Below are 21,676 nucleotides of genomic sequence, written 5' to 3'. Positions count from 1 at the left end.
AGAATGCCTTCGTCATGGTGGGTTCCTAAACCTTCTTGGATGTTATCCTTGCACGCAAAAACACAGGTGAACGTAGCCTGAACAATACTTTAATACATATCAGCTCCAAAGCATGGACATGGACAAGACAGGGTTCATGGATGTCGGGAGTGTGCACGAATTATGTGCAAATGAACTAAAATGCCTCTCCGTACACCTTTGCCATCCTGTTCACAGGCTGCAGAGTTGCAAGGGGCCATTTTAGTGATTTGGATGGAAACAAAAAGTGGACTAAATGTGAGGGGATCCCACCAGCTGTGCGCCAGCTTACTGGTGGGTGCCATATCTTTTACCCACCATGCTTTGGGGTGGCGAGATAACAAGTATTGGCCTCAGTCTGATCCCTGTGTGATGATTCCATGTGATGATCTGTCATGAAGCCAAACCAGAGCCAGGACAATGTTTTCTGTCCTCATCCTGGACACCTTTGAGTTGTTTAAAAAACATGCTGTTAGGAAGCCTGGCTGCTGGTGGGTCAAAACTCAGACTATGACACCAGAACCTGGAAATATTCCTCTTCAGGACTACAACTCCCAGATTCGGGGAAGATGCCAGTAGCTGTAGTCCCCAAAAGCAATGTTGTCAAGCTCTGAGTGAAACAGGTGACAACAGTGGTAAAGGTGAATAGAGGTGGGGGTTCTAGTGAACATGTCCCTCTCGCCACAGGTTCTCGCTTTCATGCCAGGCGAGTTACATTTGGGTCACTCAAGTATTGTTCTCAAGATATATTTTATGCTTCTTTCAGACTCATAAGTACTTGAGACACATCACTGGAGTCCATGGGATTTTGTTCCATCACCACGAGTTCTCTCAATTTGTCTACGATGCCCACGTTTCCAGATTTTGCCAAGAAACAACTCTAAGAGTTCTAGAAGCATGGAAGTCCACCTCCTTCCAACAAGTTCATGTTCAACTGTTTGGCCAAATTGGGAAGCACAAGTACAGACACAACAGGGTTTTCGCTGAACCTTGTCAGCTGATGATAACAAAGCTATCACGGATTGGGCCATGCCTATTCTGCACAAAAATGTACAATACATGTGGCCTCTCTTTGGCATCTATGGGCTAGCTGGTCCAGTCTGATGCAGTAAAGGAGTGACAGAATTCAGCATCCTCATCATTTCAGAGCTATCTGGAAGCTTTGAGAGAATGAGACGGAAGGCTGCTATTTGGTATCAATATTGATGTAGGAGGCTCCACCTCCTAGAACCTGGTGCTCTCCAGATGTTTTGGGCTACGGATCCCAGCAGATCCTGGCCACCATGACTCATCTTTGGGCATGCTGGGCACTGTAGTCCCATCTGGGAAGCACCAAGTTTGGGAAGGCTGGTTACTCTGTCCCAAGTTAGACTAATAGCACATTGTTGTCTCACAGGTGGAAGGTTAATCTTCCAGCCATACTGGGTTAGGACAACCTTCTACAATGGCTGGCCACCTCCTGGAGCCCACAACTAACCTTTTTCTTAGTTTTCCATGACTGAAAAACTCCAGGAAGCTACCCCAGCAATGCCCACCTCCAATGAGACCACTTGGCCTTCCCATTGTAGGCTCAACAGCTGCCTCATCTTGTAGCGTCGGCACAATCTGGGAGCTGCCCATCACCGTAACATTTTCATAACGCTCTGGAAATTTGGAACTAGTGGGGTGCTGGGTGAATAGTGAACGGCAGTGGCTTCCCAAAGGCAACTGGGTGCTGCCAGGGAAATTGTGGGGACTGACTGACCCACTCCAATTTGAAAATGACCACTATTTTACTAGCATCAACCTCCTCCGCACAAACACCCAGACCCTATTTCTATGGTGCTTATCGTGTGAACTTTAAAACCGTTTCATGCCAGGATGTGGGATGGAGGCAGGGATTAAATCGCCACCCGCCATCAGCCCGGGTCCCAGCCAGGTCCCAGCCTTGCTCCGCCAGCACTTTTTAGAAACGGCTTCTAAAATGTGCAAGTGGAGAGCGGCTGGGACCCAGGCTGATGGTGGGTGCCGATTAGGTGGCGATTTAGCATGCAATAATCCCTGACTCCATCCCGCGCCCCAGCTCCAGCCCAGGAGGCTTGAAATGGTTTTAAAATTCATGCGATAAGTTCCTAAGCCTCTACCTGAAAAGGGGCTATTGTCTTTCTCAGAGCAAAGTAAAGGATTATGGGAAAAGCCACTGTCATAGGGCAGGTCTACACTGGCCAGAATACCGGAGCTGCCCCGAATACCCCCCTCCCATTACCACTACACTTTAGAGTGATGCCAGGTGGCTGTCTACACATGTCTCGCTGTGCCTCTCGGTGCCAGTGCTGCTGGTACAAGCCACTTTCTATGTGTCAAAAACAAGGTGCCCAGCATCTATCACCTGGCTGCATACCTTGTTGTGACCTCAGAGGGTGCGACTGACAACAGCAGTGGCAGCACTGGGTGGCACAGAAGGAGGCATGTGTAAACAGCAGTCCGGCATTCCTCCAGGGTGCTCTAGATTTTCCTGGAAAATACAGAGCAAAGGGTAAGTCTTTCTAAACTGGTGTAAGGCAGGAATGTCCTGGATTCAGTGTGGAACTGGCTTTACAGCATGAAGACAGTCCGCAATTGAATCAAGGCTTTGGCCCTACGTAGTGCAAACAGGTCACATCAAGGGTGGACGGCGGGGACGGGACTGGTTCATTTGGTCAGTGTAGACATGCCTATAGTTGCTTATGATGCAAAAATAAAACCTTCCCCATTCAGCTCAAGTATGTGCGAACCAAAGCAGGATCTCACTAACCTCACAGAACAAGGATGACAGCTCAGATTTGCAGAGCAGAAATAACAATGAGTCTTGTAGCATCTTAAAGATGGACTACAGCAGTGAGCACGAAAGTGCATGCGGTAACAAGTGTGTGAGTATTTTAAGGTGCCACAAGGCTTTTTGTTGCTTTCAAACAAAGCTACCGGTTTGAAAGTTATTACGCAGAGGGCAAGTGGGTTCTATTTGGAAATATCAGCCTGGCCTGGCCCATCTGAAGATATCTGGTGTTCACATGTAACATGAGGATGAAGAAACAGCTGACAGTTGTGCCCTAGACAGGGCTACATGAACATAAACATAACATGTGTTGAGAACACAGAATCATGTAATTTGCACAATATGTGACTTAAGTCTTAAGCAAACTTGCATATTTGGTAGAACTTGCCATGCCTTTACTACACAGGGAGGGGGAAGGATTCAAGAAAGTATGCAGGGGCGTTTGAAAGCTCCCATGGATTACTAAAAAACCTTTCTCAACCCAAATATGGTTTCTGACATGTCAGCATAGCCAATGTTGAATAACTGGGAGCTGAAGGTCAACAGTAGCTGGAAAGCTACACAATTTGAAGCCCAGCTTTGAAGGACCTTGAGGTCTGCAGGGTGCTGAGTACTTTGGCTGTACAAAATTCTGCATCACTGATGTGCTTGCACACAGCTATAGCTATACTGCTATATAGTATACATAGAATACAGGTATACACAGAGCTGGGGAAAGTTACATTGGACCACAGCTTCCGGAATCCCTAGGCTACAGGATTCTGGAGTTACAGACCCAAACCGCAACTCTTCCGAGTGCTGATACATAGTACATATAGTAGACACTATACAGAATGATATACTATATAGAAGATAGACACTGAGAAACAGGACTCCACTGAGAATCAGGAACACTCTCCTATGTCTGACCAACTCCTTTGCCAGTTCTCAAACACACTTTCCTTTGAGAAAGCCTACACTTTGTTCTTCTCACTCCATTCTCAGAATGGGATCAAGCTTCTGACCATGCTGGAATGCATTCAGACCAGGCCAACCAACCTAAATGAAGGGGGGTGAGAAAGATTTAGTTTGCGGCAACAGGTTCAGAAACCCATGTTCTTTCAAATGTCCCTAGAACTACAATCCCATCATCCCCAACTGTATTGGTTTGGTCTGATGGGGGGGCAGCAACATTTGGAGGGCCACAGGCTCTCAAACCCTGGCTCTCAATACTTACTGCCCTTGACTAGAAGGCTTAAATCCTTTGCTCCAAAGTCTCCTGCGATCTGCCATGCCCATCATGGTGCCAATCTGGCCTTCTCCAGTGCTCCTTCCAAACCTGTAGCAAGGATGGGAATCTCTTCTAGTCTGTGGGCCAGGCTTAGTTACAAGAAACTTCTGGGGGGCTGTTCACCAGAGTTGAATGTAGCCAAAAGCAAAAGGGAAAAAACCAAAACTGTGAACCTTTTTTTAAGCTTAAAACTCTTAGTGTCAGTAACTAAGCCTTGAGAGAGGCATTTCCATCTTTCAGAACACAGGAACCTTTGCACAAAAGCCAGGAAACACCGAGGAACACTAGCAGTGCCAGATTCAGCCCTGAGGCCTGAGCTCCCCTCTCCCTTTAAAGTAGTCTAGCAGAGGTGCAAAAGAGCCAGACTGTACAGTGACAAGGGCAACAACAACAACAACAACATCAAGAGATCCAGATGCCTCAGGATTTGAGCCGATCTCCGAGGACCCAAAAACCCAGAAGCACCCACAATCCCAGATGGTTCTTTCAGGGACTGTGGGAAGTCAGTTATACACACTTTCTGTCTGTACTGGTCCAATACAGTTATATGGATCAAGTAGGGATCACTATGGACTAAACCAGGGGTGGGTAAAAAGGTAGATCTGGATCTACTAGTGTATCTCTGTGGGACTTTCGACAAGAATTTCTGGCTTCCAAGAAGTGAAGAACAGCAGCAACTAAATATTTCTCTCTCTGTTTCTGGTGATTGAAATTGAGAAAACAAATCACTACAGGACTATGCAAACAGTTGGCTCTAGCTGAGTTGTAGAGAAGAACCCCAGGAGGCTAGATTTGGCCCCAGGACCTGAGGTTCCCCATCCATCCCAAAAACACGACCCCTACTTTGAGTGGAGAGAGCAAGAGGGAGAGGGCAAACCTGGTCCCAAGAAAGAGACCACAACTTGGAGACTCAGTGGTTGAGCACTGAAGGGGAGCCTTCCATACTACACACTTATACCATTATGGTTCAACTTTTAACAGCCAGGGCTGCATCCTATGGAATCCTGAGATCTGCAGTTTAGGTACTTAGAATTCTCAGCCAGTCTGTCCCGCCAAACTACGAATGCCAGGGTCCCATAGGATGCAACCAAATAGTTCAAGTGGAATCATAGTGCTATGTATGTGCAGTGTGAAAAAGCCCCTGGAGAGTCACCGATAGACAGCATCCTGTGTACATCCTACCGCTCACATTCCCAAAGGGCCACAAATTTGCAGCTATCCCAATCCAATGCCTAGATAGGCTAGAGGGCTTGAGGAATGCCAGATATAAACTGAGTGAAATAATTCCCAGACACTCCCAGAGGCTCAGAAGGTGGCAAGGTGGCAGTCTCCCACTATCTGCTCTGCCTGCCCCCAAGTAGGTAGGCTTTGGGGAAAGGAGGAGGGAGCCTGCTTGCAGGATTTGCTCACCTCACTGCTGGCCATGATCACTCCAAGGTGGCAGTCCAGGAGTAGCCTGCTCAATGGACAGTCAATGTGCAAGCCGCTTCATAGGCAATGCTTTGGCACAGTTCCAAGAATTGATGCGTCTTCCAAATCTCCCTGGGATCCTAAAGGAGGACTAAAATGGACTTGGCAGAGTACAACTAACCTGGGCGAAGAAGCAAGCAAGCAAATACACGAACAGCCAAATGGGGCTGCTGAAACCGACACTGCAGCTTATTATTATTAGGGACGGGTGCGCATGGTTTGCTCCCAGCACAGAATTTCTTTTGCAATCCCCCACTAGGACTAATAACTGGTCAGAACGGCAAGGCTTGACACTCTCACTGACTACCAAAAATCCAGTTTAGCTGTCTACTCATTTGACATGCTGGATGGCAGCAACTCCAGGGAATTACGCACTGAAAACATGCCCCTAAGTCTGTTGCTTGTTTCTGTATGATGTGCATCTCCTGTAATGGTGACCCTCCCTCCACTGGGTTTTCTCCCTGTCATGTTTCCCTCTATAGAGTCACTTCTCAGGGCACTTGAAGATTCCTACAAACAGGACCACAAACAGGACTTCCTCTTGCCTCAAAGTATTGGACTGTACAATAGCCTTTCTGTGAGATGGCCTGTGAAAACAAGGAAGTCTTGTGTTCATCAGAAATGCCACCAAGCAGAGGCGGGAGATGCTTTCCCTCCCCAGTTCTTTCTAAAGAACATAGGAGTTTATCACACAAAGGAGATCAGGACTTTATCCTGTGACTATCCTGGAAAAACCATGTAATTATGCAAAACTATTTCACACGTCATCGCTCAAAACCCGCCATGAAAGTGGTCTCAAAGAAGCATCAATGCACATCTTTTTACTTTCGGGATTTCAGCGACAAGGCATTTCCGATATCGCTTTATTCGTGTGTGATAATCATTCGCGCAATTACTCACCATTTTCGCTTTATTCGCAGGATGCTTTATGTGCACTTTAATCTCTCTTTAATGCCAAAATTAGCCCCAGTGGGATAAACTCCACAGATTAAAAGGCAAGCATGGCCTGATGGAGATCATTTCCATATAGCTGTATGTGCGGGTGTACAATGGTCTTCAAAACCATGAGCTGAATTCAGCATCAGTGGTGTTCTTGGTGGTGGGCATGGTGTTGGTGGGCTGGGCCAAAAAGGCTGGGCCCAAAATATCAGTTGGACATACTGCCAGTTACAAAACATTAGGGGAAGCATTTTAACCTTCTAGAATGGGGGAGATTGCCATAGAAAAGCAGGGAAGCCACTAAGCCATGGCATCATGGGGAAGGGCAGGTGGTCTTTTGGGGAGACCTAGAAATCCAGACTGGGACTTCAAGAAAGCCAGACCTCAAACTCTACATCCCCGCTCTACAGGGTCCTAATAACAAACGAGAGCAAATTACGAACCGATTGCACAAAAGCTTTTTTTCTTTTTGGGAAAAAAATAATAATCCCCAAATGAAACAGAATTCCCTTTGTATAGTAAATGAGACAGAGAGAGAGAAAGAGAGAGAGAATTACACAAGTGTCTCAAAGATGGTATAAAAATGTACAGCCCAGTTAAAAGGCTTTTGACTTATCAATAGCAGAAATATGAAAAGAGCACCATTTTTCGAAGCAAGAAGGAGTCTGATCCCATTTCGCTCTTTCAACCACGGGGGTGTGGGGGTCAAAGAGGTCTCCGGTTTGAATCCAGACAAAATCTAATTCCTTGGGCTGTTTGGCCAGCCAAGAGATCTTTGGCCCAGTCAGGCCTCCCTCTTCCATCGGTCGTGGCGACCTGACTTTGCTCCCAAGCGCCTCGCATTTCGGAAAGACCTGAGAGGTAACCCCCGCTGGCATGAAGGGGAGGGGTTTGGGAAAGGTGGGGGGGGGGGGGGGGGGGGGGGGGTAAAACTGTCGATAGATGTTTGTGTCTGTACCATTCAAGTTGCCAAAGAGCTTCTGGCACCAGTCTTTCCCTGAATCAATGCAAAAAAACCGCTTTCCTGCTACAAACATTACTTACGTGGTTTTGGCAACCTATTTTTTTTTCCTGCACAACAATATATAGATATAGATATATATTTATATATGTAATTCGTGTCGAATTTTATTTTCTTTATATTCCAGAAGATACAAAGTTCTCGATTCTTGCTTTTTTTTTTTTGTCTCGGCTTGTCTTTTTTTTTTTAATGGATTTTAATTTTTAATTTTTTTTTTACAAAAAAGTTAGATGCTTAACTAATACAGTAATTTTTGTTTCTGTTTTCGGTTATTCTCTCCCCAGCCATCTCCAACCCAACCCATCCCATTTCATTTTAAATTACAAAGGAAACAGCAGGCACTGAGATCCCCAAAATGAAATTTGCTGGATTTCGACAAAAAGAATGTGCTTTCTAGTCACACCGTTTAATATATGGCAACCAACTAAACTTTACCAAAAACGAGAAAGAGAAAGAGAGAACCAATGTTAAGTTGAATTAGAAATTCAGAGTCCTGCTTTGATTTTCGGCCTAGAAACCCCAAAGGAAATGAAAATGTGGTTAAAGCACAAAGCGTTACTGTATACAGTATATGGGAATATGGTTATATGCACCGATGGCAAAATAGCTTGCCCTAAACCCATACAACAGGAGATCTTAGATAAGGCTTTGCACATAAATAGGATGCCATCTGTTAAGTGTTCAACCCTACTTACAGGCTAAGAGTAACCCTAGGCATGTTTACTTGGATGTTAAGTCCCAGTGAGTTCAGTGGGTTTTACTCCCAGATAAATGCACATAGGATTGAACCCTAAACTGGGGATGGGAATCATGTGGCCCTCCAGATGTTGCTGCATTGCAACTCCCAGCAGCCTTACCCAGCACAATCCATGACGAGGAACGGTGAGGAATGCTAGGAGTTGCAGCCCCACAGCATTTGGATGGCTGTGCAATTGCCATCCCTGCTCTAAGCTATCCACACACCAGTGGTTTAAGAAAGAAAGAAAGAAAGAAAGAAAGAAAGAGATTACAGTTCCCTTTGAAGTAGTCTATTGAAAGCATATCCAAAGATCATAGCTGGGATCCAGTAGTAGGTGTCCCCCCGCCTTTTTTTTTTTAAACCAGCAAAAAGTACAGATTCATCTGACGTTTGTGTTGTATTCTAAGCACATCTTCCTTGCAAGGAAGATTCCACTGTAATCCAAAGTCTTTGCTATCTATGGGAAGCGGGGAGATGGAGGCGGGGGGGGGGGGCAGGGACCTGCGATGCTGAAAACGAAATTGCTGTCAACTCATCCTCAACAGGTTGGAAATCAAAAGGAGCGCTTGTTATGAATGTTGGTAACAAGAAAAGTAAACTGCATCGAGCTGAGGTTTTGGTTTTTCTCTCTTTCTGATTGAGGACAGCAAAACCTCAAAAGTGACCATTTTATATGTTTGGAAGGATAAACGCGCCATTACAGAAGTCAAAAGGCAGATGAATTGTACACCAATGAGAATATAGAGAGAGCACAGTGTGGTATCGCTTACTTCTAAAGCAGATTATACAGCCCACGCCCATGTCGTCTTCCACCTTTCCAAGTCAGTCAACCAAGATTATTATTTTTTCCTTTTTCACCTTCCGTCAAAATCCATCCAAACTCAGCTCCACAATTCTGCATTCCCCACAGATCAAAGAATAAAACCTTCACAATAGGCCACGAAAAGAAAAGAAAATTATCACTGCTATTTTTTTTCTCTTTAAAAATTCACAGTTCAAAAGGTGGGGGGAGCGGGAGAAAAAAAGTGCTGTTTTTAATGACTGTATCAAAGGTATACTTGGAATATTCTGTAGTGTTTTTTCTTCCTTTCACGTGTGACATCTTTTTCTTCTTCTACGTCCTCTTCCCCATCTCATGACCTTCCTCTCCTAACTTGGCACCATCCACATAGAAGAGTCAGCTAAGAACCGAAGCCGTTCGACGTAAGCTTGCCTTCCGTATTCTCCTGCCTTCTCCTGCAGGACATTGAAAGGGTAAGGGGATGACGGCTGGGAATGTGATTGGTTCTTAAAAAGCAGAAGAGTCCCTTCTGTAAGGCATGCTGCTCCAAGATTGGCTGATGGTTTGTCAGTCACCCGGTCCCTGCCGTCAATAGAATCTGCAGCCTGGTTGGTTCCATCGATGCAAAATGTCAAGGCCCTCTGAATCTGAATGGCAGTGATGGTTTAATGAGATCCTGTGTGTTGATTCTTCTTTTAAGTCGAGGGGAAAAAATTGGGATAAGAATAATAAAACAAGCAGCTGGACCTTAGCCCTGGAAAAGAAGAGCCAAACCCAGTTAGTACAGAGAAAGAAACCGGCGAAGAAGCTTTTGCAATTTTGCAAACTATTGCTTTAGAAAAGAAAAACAAAACAGCATGGGAGACCACTGGCTTTCTCCGTGCCTCTGTCCTCTTCCCGAGGGAGATGGTTCTAAAAGTGTGTCTTTTGTCGCACCGGAAAAATCTGTTTGACAAAAGGCATGCTTTTATGTTCGTTCCCCTTTGGAAGGAGAATGGAAGTGCTTCAAGAGCACGCGGAGAAGCATGGAGAAAACCAGTAGTCGCCCCGTACACTCAGCTCCTCTGGGAGGAATTTACTACAGCCCTTAAAGACCAGATTGACGGCGACCTCCCAGAGGACATTTTCTGCAGCTGTTCCCAACTTATGGAATGGCCTGCTGAACGAGATCCGTCAAATTACTAATATAGGCAGCTTCAAAAAAGCCATTAAGATGGATCTCTTCCGGCAGGCCTTCCCGGAATAAAATACTCTGTCACGAATAAGATTTCCCCATTTATCAAACTCTGCCTGTGGTTATTGTTTGGATTTTCAAATGTTAGTTTTAGCCTTATACTGTTTAATCCTGTTTTAAGGGGGGGGTACTATGTATATATGGATATATTTTAGCCTGTTGTATGCCGCTTTGATTGCTTGGCAAAAAGCAGGATAAGAATTTAAAAATATATTTCTTTTTATTATTTTTACCTATTCTCCCTCACCCCAGTCATCATGGTGAGACTTTTCCCTTTCAAGAGAATTGTACACCCGTTTTCTTCCTTCTTCACATTTTACTTGCCTGGATTTTTCCCTCCCTAAATGTCTCCCTCCATCCCAAACGCCACTATTTCTGCACTGTCTTATCTCCTTCATAGCTAGAACCACTAGCCTGCTAGGCAGGGAGAGATAAGTCACCTCAGGTGGCAGCTTCTGGGCAGTGCCAAACCTCTGGTTATTGCTTTTGAGCACCCAGGCCATTACCCGTTCTTGGCATGGTGCTGTTGACTTGGTCTGTCCTAGTCTCCATAAACTGGGCTGCTGCTTTCTGACATGGGAGAGGATGGCACTCTCAAGGATGCCATTGCCACTACCCTACTGGTCATCCAGTCAGCTTAATGGGGGAGATGGAGGGGCATTCTGCCGTTTTCTAAAAGCAAAAAACTGTTCCACGCTGGCTCTACGGGGATCAGTGGTTGTTGTTTTTTAAATCCTAGGTAAGAACCCTATCACGTGAGAAAAGCTGAAATGGAGTGGAAGAAGAGTGGCTTTCTCTGTGCCCCTCCACATGCTGTTGTAGTACTTCCATTCTCCTCCTGAGGGAGACGGTCATAAAAGTGTGCCTTTAGTCATGCTGGAAAAATCCATTTAGCAAAAGGCACGCTATAACAACCATCTCCCTCGGGAAGGAAAATGGAAGTGCTACAACATCATGCAGAGAGGCACAGAGAAAGCTGCTAATCTCCCACTCTGTTTTGGCTTTCTTTTTCTCATGTGATAAGGCCCTAAGTTGATGTAAGATACCATCCCATTACTCAAATGTTCCCTGGAATACATGTATGGGTGCCAGGACATGGGGGTGCATGTAAGTCTTACCCCCCAAGCATTACCACACATCTGGAAGCATCTCAGATCTTCATGTGCTGAGTGCAAAGCTCTGTATTAAGCTTTATAATCACATTCAGTGGATAATGGTTCCAGAGCTCAGAGATCAGGAGCCATGCTAAGGTTCCTGATCCCAGGAGTGCTATATAACCTCCCCACAGAACTTCCCATGAGTGAAAGTCTGGGAAGTTGTTGGATGTGGAGTAACATTAGGGGACAGGACTCACATGCATGCCCATGTCCCTGCCCACAGTATAGCCCTACACACAAGCAGACAAACGCACATGCAAGTTCATTTTGTTTTATAAACAATCACAAAGAATAAGAGCAAGAATTTTAAATTCCAGGGATAATGTGTAATCTCTCATCACCAAGTCTCTCACCAAGTCTCTTCCGGTCACAGTTTAGCAACATTATCTTTTTGACTGTAACTCAGAACTGCCAAGCCACCATGACTAAGGTTGGCTGGGTGGTTTTGGGAGTTGTGGCCCAAGGAAGTAACTACTCCAAGATCTGCTTCAGGCATATATGGCTGGCTCTTTGTGTGAACAACTTGCCCCTGGATCTTCCAGAATGATAGAAAGGGGATCTTGAGGCACACTTCCGGTCTGTGCAAGGTGCCATTTGCTTGATCTATGTACAGTGGTTTTTAAAAAGCGCTGAACAGAAAATTGGAGCATAGAAGAGGGGAACATTGGATGGCTGTCACTCAGAGGCATTCACAGCGGTGGTAGAGGCAAAATAGCATCTGCAAATGGTGGGATGAGCTGGTGATGGTACCGTTTTTGCCGTCCTGTGTGTCTGTGTATGTGCCTTCAAGTCACTTGGTGACTTATGGCAACGCCATGAATTTAATAGGGTTTTCTTAGACAAGGAATACTCAATTTGGTGGTTCTTCCTTCTGAGACATAGCCTAAAGCACCTGGTACTTGATGGTGGTGGACTCGCATCCAAGAAAAACCAGGGCCGATTCTGATTAGCTTCCAAAATCAGATAGGATCTGTTGCCTTAAGAGCAGTTTGGCTTCTTGTTGCCATCCTGGCCTTAGAAAAATCCCACCACATCAATGAAATGCCACCACAAAATCTGGAACTTCAAAAGGAGACAGTAATGTTTTGTAAGGAGTGGCAGTGGAACCTGAAGGCCCAGCAAGGTCTTGCACAGCTCACAGGAGACAGTATCACCTAAAGCTTTAATTAAAACCTGCATTCCAGGTGTAATTACATAAGAGTCTGGATGGAACAAACCAATTGAGTCCAATATTCTCTTTCCAAAGTGGCCAATCATTTATTCATGGGAAGTCCACCAGCATGACATGAGCATGACTACAACCCTAATCTTATATTCTTCAGCAAGTGATAATGAGGACCGTATTGTTATTGTGTGCCTTCAAGTACTTTCCAACGTACAGCAACCCTGAGTCGAACACACCAGGGTTCTCTTGGCAAGAATTCCTCAGATATCATTTTTCTTTGCCTTTCTCTGAAGCTGGGACAATGTTTCCATGGCCGAGTTGGAATTCAAACCCTGGTCTCTGGAGTCATAGTCCGACGAACATACTGCCTCTAATACTGGAAATCCCTTTTTGTTTGCATTATTGAAGCAGGGGGAGCAAACAAGTTTTCTTCATGTGAGACGAAAGGATATAGGTGGTACATACCAAGGAGGATCATGCCTGTCATTTGCAGCCCATCAGCAGTGTGTAAGCATTTGCAGTGATTTCCAAAATGAAAATTGAATTGAGCTGAGCATGGAATTGACCTACAGCCTTACATCTAGCAGAGCAACATAGAAAAAAAACAAGTGGGCATGGAAGAAAAAAGTCCAAGAGGCTGGGAGGGAAGAAAGAAAATGAACTGTTGATCTTTGGCTGGTTTGGCCAATAACCAGATCAAGCAAAAGCCCAACCACTGGTGTCTGAAGTAAAGCTTGGAAAAAGCATGTTACAGGTAATGTCATTATGAGTAATAGCGTCACAAGTATTGTGATCCTTTTCAGGTAACCACAGTATCAAATATGGTTGCTTCTATAAGGTAATGTAACAAGTAGTAATAACAGTTAATTTTGAGGACTGAGTGTGTGTGTGTGTGTGTGTGTGTGTGTGTGTGTGTGTGTGTATGCTTTTGGCATAATTAGAGTCATAATGTTATTTACATGCTCATTCCAAAAGTTACTTTTTGTGGATCACATAGTAGGAATTTTGGGCATTTTTGTATTTTTTAATTTTTCTAAAAAGTTAACTAAAAGTAACCCACAACAACAAGTAACATGACAAGTTGGAATTTTAATAATGAGCAACTACTCCATGGTCAGAAGGACCACGAACCAGAGCACTGATTTTGTCCCACATGTTATTGGAGGGAGGTGAGGTATGAAATCTAGAAGTTCCATCTCCTGACATCCAGGAAAAAGGGCCATATCTCAATGGCGGAGCGCTTGCTGTCAATACAGCAGACCCTCGGTTCAATGCATGGTCTCTCTAGCTAAAAGGACTAGGTAACTTGAGACCTTGGGAAGCTGTAGCCTGAGTCAACCTTTCCAGATTTAAGACGCACCTGCATGTGAGAATCCATTTCTTCACACATACACTGGCAATATATTTTTATGGTGGTAATGCTGCTGTCACGACCCACTTTATATCAGGTTGCAAAACGGTAGTGGGTCCAAACCCACCTGATAAAGACCAATACAACAGATGGTATTGGGATGTGTAGAGAAATGATCTCCCTTAGTACAAAAGAGAACGTAGGTGCAAATTTTAATTCAATCATTGTCCTCCTGTAGACTTCTTATGCAGAGTCTCTCTGGGTTAAGTTTAACCTTAGCTAAAACTACCTAGTTTACCCTAGGTCAGATCAAGCCGTGTCCATTTCTGACATCATAGGTGCTTAATACAATTGCATCTAGACTAGAGAAGCTAACTGGAGGGATTTGATCCCAGTGCTAAATCAATGTTGAGTGTAAAGAGAAGACAAACTAGGTCTAGGAGATTTTCTTCCATCCTTCCTTGACAGCCAGATATTATGTGAATATTATTCCCTGGGCCAATACAGACATAGCACTAGTCACGTCTCAAGAAGGTAGCAGCCAGATTCATATACATCACTGTCCCTGTCTGGACAAGAAAGGGGTGACTGGCTTGGCTTCTTATATGGTTTGTTTGTTTTTTGTTTTTAAAAATGCTGACCCGTTTCGCCCATTGGTTTCCACTGCCCAGTTTAAAGTAAGACAGATCCCAAAATTAAATGAGATATAAAAAGAAAAAAAGCAGGGGTCAACAATCTGGATTGTATTGTTTTTAATTATTGCACCTGGCAAAAACACCTAATGTTCTTCTTAAAGCAAGGTAATGGAACAGAGGTGTTTCCCGGATGTCAATATGAAGTGGGAAGGACAGTAAAGGGGCAAAGAGCAAATGGCTGTGCCCCAATGGTGAAGAAATGGCCTCTAAGAAGGAGGGCTTCTCAAAGTTCCCACTCTGGGCATACGCTCATTGGAAGTGTACAGTAACCACCTGTATCCTTTCAGACCCACAGGAGCAGATGGTGCAACAAATCCGTCAAGAGGCTAAAGGAGACTGTCAAACTTTGCCTCGGGCAAGCATTGCTTACAAAGAAGAATTAAACTAGCTTTACCAGCTCTTCGGATACATTGCACCACAATTCCCTTAATCCCCGGACTGCAAATTCATGCTCCTGACGGCTAGGGAAGATGGGGACTGTAGTCCAGATTCCGCTGGAAAAGAAAGCTAATGTGATATGAAACATCTTGGATCTGTCAGAAGAATTCTCATCATTCCCAGTCACATTTAGCAGCTCTCTGTCTTGAAAGTCACGGGGCTCTTTTGATCCATCCCTTTTGCTGTGTGCTTCTGTGACAGGTGATTATTTACTCCCCCAGTAGCAAATTACAACATTTTATATTAGAGGTGCTGTGAGAAATATAGACTTGAAAGGGCACACACACACACACACGCCATTGCCTTCTTTTGTCCGCCTCTGCCTGAGAAGGAACCGGTGGAGAGAACGTGGCAGCAGAGCAAGATCATGCGCAAACAAGACAAAGTTAATCACAAGCACCAATTACTGTGAAAAAGGACCTACCATGCATGCAAATTACACCCAGGAGTCAACAGGCTGGGGTTTAGGGTCACGGGCATCCACCAGAGTCACCGAAGCCCTATTACTCCTGTTTAGGGTTTTCCTATTTGTGTCATTCTGCAGCAGACAGGGCGAGGCGTTAAAAAGGCAAAACAGAGCAGATTAATCCACACACAGACAAACGGACACAGTTGCCAGTTCAAAAGGCTTGCAAGGAAGCATTAGTTAGAGATTGAGAGAGAGAGAGAGAGAGAGAGAGAGAATCAGCAAAAGATGTGCTTTGTTGCAAATGGCAATAACATCTGGGAGCACCAAGCAGACCACACTGCAGCGCAACTGTAGCCGACAACATGTGACTTTCATAGCAGCTGAGCCCACGGACTGCAAGCACTGGAAATCAACACACATTTTATATTTTGGGGGGCAGTGGTGGTGATACACTCCCTGATGTTAGGGAGGGGCAGGTCAAAAGGCATCAGATGAGGTGGCAAGGGCTCTGCCAAGGCCTCACCTCCCATGCCATCGTCTGGTCCACTGGCTTGGTTTCTCGCCAGGTAATCTGGCCCCCATAGACAAAGCACTCCCCAGCCCCACTACATGGCTTCAGGTTCCCATAGCAACTATCCATGGTTAACACATAGCGGGAAGTGTGGAACTGTACATTGCCTAGGCGGAGATGCTGGAAAAAAACAACCATGAGCATATTTTATGGGAAGGCTTGTGCATGACCTCAGCTCCCAGGGCATCATCCGACCCACTGGACAGGTGATGTGTCTGTAGGAGATACTATGCAACAAGCTCAAACAATATAAACACCAGATTCTCCTTCCCCAATCCCCACTTTACTTGCTGAACCTGGGAAACAACATGTTCCAAGTGGTACAAATGCCCTTAGTGCTGCTACTCCATCTTTCTGAGCAGACATGGTTTAGATGTCAGAAGAACCTATTGTAACTCAGCGCACAGTCAAGACCATTCAAGATAACTGAATTCATGTGCTGCCATATTATTATTATTATTAATCTATTTCTTTATACCTTTTCGGTTACACTGAAACACTTCTGTGGCTCTTTTTTAACCATAAAACAAGAAAAAGTCCACTTCCGTGAAATAATATTTTAGTGCTCTATCCCTGTAATGTAGGGTGGGGCAAAGGCCTGTGGGGTTTGTGCCATTTTTGTGGCCCTCAGGGGTCAAAAGCTTGCCCCCAAGTGCTCCTAAAATCCCTCTAAAGGGAGGCATTTTCCCCATGTTTTGGAGCTCCTTGGGCGATCTGAAGCCCAAGAGAAGCTTTTACAGGGGGGGAAAACCCTGAAAGTGAAGAGAGTTCTTGGTTACTTTCTGTTATAAAAAGCCTTTTCCTGTGCCTAAAATGAGTCGGGGGAATCAAAGAAATGTTGAAAGTGTCCCATGTACCTTTCAGAATGAGTTGGGGGGCATCTGCAGGCTTGATTTATCATCATCATTATCATTATTATTATTGCATAGGGGTGGACCTCCAACATCTTCTCAGGGATTATAGTATGGCCCCCTAGTCTCTGACAGTTGCTCACTCCTGCTATAAAGCGCTACGTACCACTTCAGTAGTTGTTCAGTGGGATATACACAGGACTGGCCCATCTAGTGGATGCACTGGACAATGACTTGGGTGCTGACTTAGCAGAGGGAAACACAAAGAAACTGACCAGTCTACACAATGCACTGTGCGATCTGCATTTGCTCAAAGTCTGCTCATATACCAGCAAGAAGAAGGCTGGTAGTACTTGACACCCATAGGCGGCTGCCAGGCCCTATTGCTGATGCCTGCACTGTTGATGCCTCCCTTTAAAATCCCACCAACCTGGCCTTGATGTGTCAGATGGCTGACATGGCCAAGCACGGATTCAAACCCTGGTCCACCTATTCAATACAGCAACACCCCAAACACTCCAACTTCACATTACATTTCATAAAGGAGCATCTTCTTCACGAGAACTGTCTCACACTTGAGGTAGCCCCAATGGGCCTTACCTAGGTAGTGAACTAGGGAGCAGCAATGACTACTAGACAAAGCCAAGTGAAATTCTCCCACGTTCACTGGTATTCTGTTCAGAAGGACCAAAATATGATGTCTAAGAAAGACCCATCCGAGTGCTTTCCCCCCCCAACCAAAGGTTTAGGAAGAGGATGCAGGGGAAGTCAAATGATGCAGATTTCAGCCGTGCTGGCTTCCTTGTGAGCTTTAAGGGTCACTGAAGTATCATCATCCTCATCATCCACGTGACACTACAATTGTCACCCACTGACAGTTCTGCCTAATGGGATGGTATCAGAAAAGCAGGGCAGGGGGTAAAGACGGCAATCGCGCCAAAGCCTTGAGACACTTGGGCACAGGCCCAGCTAAATAAAGTGCCCAGCTTATCAGATTTGCCACTGAGAGTGTGGTCACAAGACAATAGGTTACGTTTATGTGGCAGAATGTTTGGCAGAGTGGCTGACTCTGAACAACCTTTCTAAACCTGAACACAAAGTGGTAATTAATTCCCAATCTGTATGGACAGAAAAGAGGAAGAGACAGAAGATCTGGTTGCAGCTCAGTGGCAGAATACATATTTTGCTTGTGGAAGGTCCAGGGTTCAACTGCTGGCATCTCCAGTTAAAAAGGTCAGAGAGCAGATGATGGAGAGATCTGTGTGTCAGTCTCTGGCGATCTGCTGCCAATCAGAGTAAACAAGCTTAGGCTAGATGGACATATAATGCTGTAAAATAGCTCCTAGTGTTTCTTACCAAAAGCCCATGAGAAAACAGGAACAGAAATAATCGTAAGCTAAGGACATAGCCAGGGCTCTAAGGATGGGGGCCAAGGCTATAGGAAGGCACCATAATGCAGGGCACACGGTTTCTGTGAAGAATGTCCCAGGGTCATTCCCCATGCTCTCCAGTTGGCAGGAATCCAGGCAGCACATGTAGGAATCAACAATACTGGGCAAGATGGATCAAAGAGTATGGCTCAGTGTAAGTTATTGTCATAATGATCAAAGAATGTGGTCCTGTCAGCAAGTTCTGGGGATCCTGCTGTGCTTGGTAAGCTATGAGAACACCTTGGAACATCTTCCAAGGCAGGAAAGCATTCTCAAATTCTGGGCTGGCCACTGGTCCCTCCAAGACAAGAAGCACTAAAAAAAGTTTTCTATCTAGTATCGGAGTTTGTGAAAATAACAGAGACTTTCCTTGCTTTGGCACATGGGTAGACAACCAGATGTCCTTTAGATGTTTTGAAGTACCCCCGCATAGACCCCAGGTCCATTGGCCATGGCCAGGACATTGAAAACACCCAGATGGTACCAGGGTGCCTTGGCCCTGACTCCTGGCCTTGTCCTTCAGCTGTATGTGGCTCAGCTCCTAGCTAGTGCTGTCATGGCAAATGTTGAAGTTCTGGCACTTGTGCACACAGTCTACAAACCATGACTCCAAAATGCAGGCAACTTATTGACCTATACGGACAAATCAGGTCTAGCAGTTTTCTTCTCTACCATTTCTTAATGTCAACTGAATGGTTTTTAATAGTACATTTGAAACCAGAAAATGTCCCAGTACTTTGCCTAATAAGAAGGGTAGCTCACAAGAACAGCGTTGCTCTACCCAGCTACTATGCAAACTGTAACTAAGCTGAGAGGGAACACAGAAGTTTGAAGGGAAGGGGAAGCCAAGGGACATAATCATGTCTGTTAATGAAAATGTCCTGGTGGTTAGACCCTGTGAACTCTGGCTCTGCCACACTACTGTTCCTAGCTTCTTGTTTTCGGCACATCTGTGAAAGATGCCTAGCCATAAGCCATGAGAGATGCTCCAGAACTTTTTAGACTTGGCCTAACCTGCCTTACTCTCATTTTGAATGTCTGAGAGGGACTGCCATGGAACTCACGTGGGTTGGGTGCACCATGTTGCTGATGAATAAGAAAGTCCTCTGGATTATAGTGCATGATCAAGAAAGTGGAGAAGTACCCTTCGGATACACTCTAATCTATTTGTTCAGCAGGGAATCATTGTAATTTTATTTTTTGCAGATTAGTTGCATCTATGGGCTAGGAACAGATGTGAGCAAGTCTTGGCTGTTGACCACACACAGTACTGCACAGACAGTACTGGTTCTCCTCACCATGGAAAGCACAAGGGAGAAGAGGTGCCGGAAGTGACTATTCTCAGAACAGGAGCACAGCTATAGCCTGTGGGGCTGGGGTTGGTTTCTGTATGGAGGAACTGAAAGCAACAAGACCAAAACAAAGAGAGATGTTTGTGCCTCATGTACAAACAGCTGTTAGATGCTGGGAACGTCAATCATCTCTGGGCATATGCACATTGGACCCCTAGGTCTCAGAGGGCCTTTGCCCATGTTTGTCTCAAATGCCCCCCAACACACAGTGTGGCCCCTGAAGCCATTTCAGGCTCAGGAGAGTGCTTTTATACATTAGGAAGTGAACAAAAATAATTTTGGAATGTACGTGTGGAGGAAAGGGAGTGTTTAAAAACAGCCCTATTGGGTGCCGCATGCAACCTATGCATGCACTTTCTCCCCCTGGTCGAGGCAGTGTATTGATGCCTTCCTGGCTCCCCCTCCTCCATGGGACCCCAGCCTCCTTTCCCCATAGAATTGCAGCACCCTACAAATTTTTTCCCCTTTCAGTCTCTTTCTAGTCATCAGGGTGGGGTGGGGAATCCCCCAGGAAAATGCCATTCCACCTCCATCAGGATGAATGGTGCTTTTGAGAGAATGAGATGAAGCAGGAGGATTCTGGACATGTGGCGCATTAGAGATCTCTTCCTTACAAGCTGCAGAGTGGGGAGAGTAGATAAATTACTGAAAATTCCCACTGCTTGAAAATCTGGCCTCCGCACAGAAGAGGAACCATAATTTAAAAGGCACCTAGGTTTGCCCCTTGGATTGTGGGCGGAAGCACAGAAACATCTTAGGGGAGACAACGCCAGAACCCTTGAGCCTGGCAGCTGGTGAAAATGACAGGCAGCACCAACACAAAGACCAAAGGGGAGGAGGTTGGATCATGTTTCCCCTACGCTGAGCCTCTGATGGTTGATTTCCATCCTTAAGAAATTGAGGGAAATTCAAGAAGGGACGTGAGGCCCTCTGCAGAAAAGACCAATATGAAAATGCCTGTCCTATAAGTCACCCAGCATTGCTAGCACTAGAGGTGACAAATGGAACAGTAGGAACCTCTCTGCCATCCACCCTGCTTCTCCTCATAGTGATGGGCATGGAAGTACGGGTCGGTTTCATTTATCCCACACTACGTCCTATAAATCAAAGCTATCCGGGAGGAAGATTGCTAATGGGAGGGCTTGAGAGGCAGCTACTTACTTTCAGTGGTTCCTTCTCAGATGCGTCTCCCATGTTGTCGTTAGCCTTGTATTTCTTCTCCTTTTCGCGGTGATCAATGGTGGAGTAGCCATCTGCAGAAGAATGACATAAGCCATAAGGGATGGTGCAACGTCAACAGCAGTGTGGCATGAAATAGCTACTTTGCATTCAAGGGGGAGACAAATCTTTACACAAGCACATGAAATCTAGCAGGGTTTTATGTCTTTCACTGGTGCCATATATCAAAAGATGACAGCTTCCCCCATAGCCCAACTGGCCAAAGGAACAGTCATAGTCTAGCGTCAAGGCAGATGGGCATAGGAAGGACAGCCTGTTCAGTTCTTTGATGGAGGCCTTAACCTAGAGGCCCTTCACTTTTGGAGGGAGCAGCTACCAGGGAAAGGTTCTCCCTGGTCCTCCTGGTTCTGGGACTACAACACCCATCATTTCTGGCCACTGGCCATGTTGGATGGGAGTTAGATGCCAGTGGAAAAACCCCTCAGTCCTGGGCTAGATACTGTATTAATTGAACCAACATTCAGCCTCCAAGGCTAAAGATCTAAAAAGTATCTCAGGTTCTCAAACTTCTGTTCTCTGGAGCAAATGGGATTGGCTATATGGTGGTTTGAATCCAATCCGTATGTGCTCCATTTGTAATCCCATTTCCTTCCAGGCTCTCTACCTAGAAGTCTTTCTTCAACTCACAATGTACACTCAGCAATAGCAAACCTTGACATGTAAAAGGATGTCTTCCTGCAATGGAACTTCTGTTCTTCTTCATAATAATAATAATAATAATAATAATAATAATAATAATAATAATAATAATA

General features: G+C 45.2%; 1 protein-coding gene across 11 annotated transcripts in view; it reads right to left on the bottom strand.

The window, feature by feature from the left end:
* Nucleotides 1–5,414: 5,414 nt before the first annotated feature.
* Nucleotides 5,415–21,676, bottom strand: part of ARVCF (ARVCF delta catenin family member) — a 640,643-nt gene continuing 624,381 nt past the window's right edge. For 10 of the 11 annotated variants that reach the window (XM_042441597.1, XM_042441595.1, XM_042441594.1 and 7 more), the window contains 3 exons: nt 20,847–20,938; nt 15,497–15,610; nt 5,415–9,786 (listed from right to left, as the gene is read on the bottom strand). In XM_042441597.1, coding sequence (XP_042297531.1) covers nt 15,509–15,610; nt 20,847–20,938 — 194 coding nt within the window. In that variant the 3' untranslated portion in view covers nt 5,415–9,786; nt 15,497–15,508. The remainder of the gene's footprint in view (nt 9,787–15,496; nt 15,611–20,846; nt 20,939–21,676) is intronic. The other variant, XM_042441603.1, reaches the window with a different exon arrangement.

This window comes from Sceloporus undulatus, chromosome 10 (genome assembly GCF_019175285.1).
Source record: "Sceloporus undulatus isolate JIND9_A2432 ecotype Alabama chromosome 10, SceUnd_v1.1, whole genome shotgun sequence".
NCBI classification, from domain to species: Eukaryota; Metazoa; Chordata; class Lepidosauria; order Squamata; family Phrynosomatidae; genus Sceloporus; species Sceloporus undulatus.
This window is presented reverse-complemented; position numbering and strand designations above follow the sequence as displayed.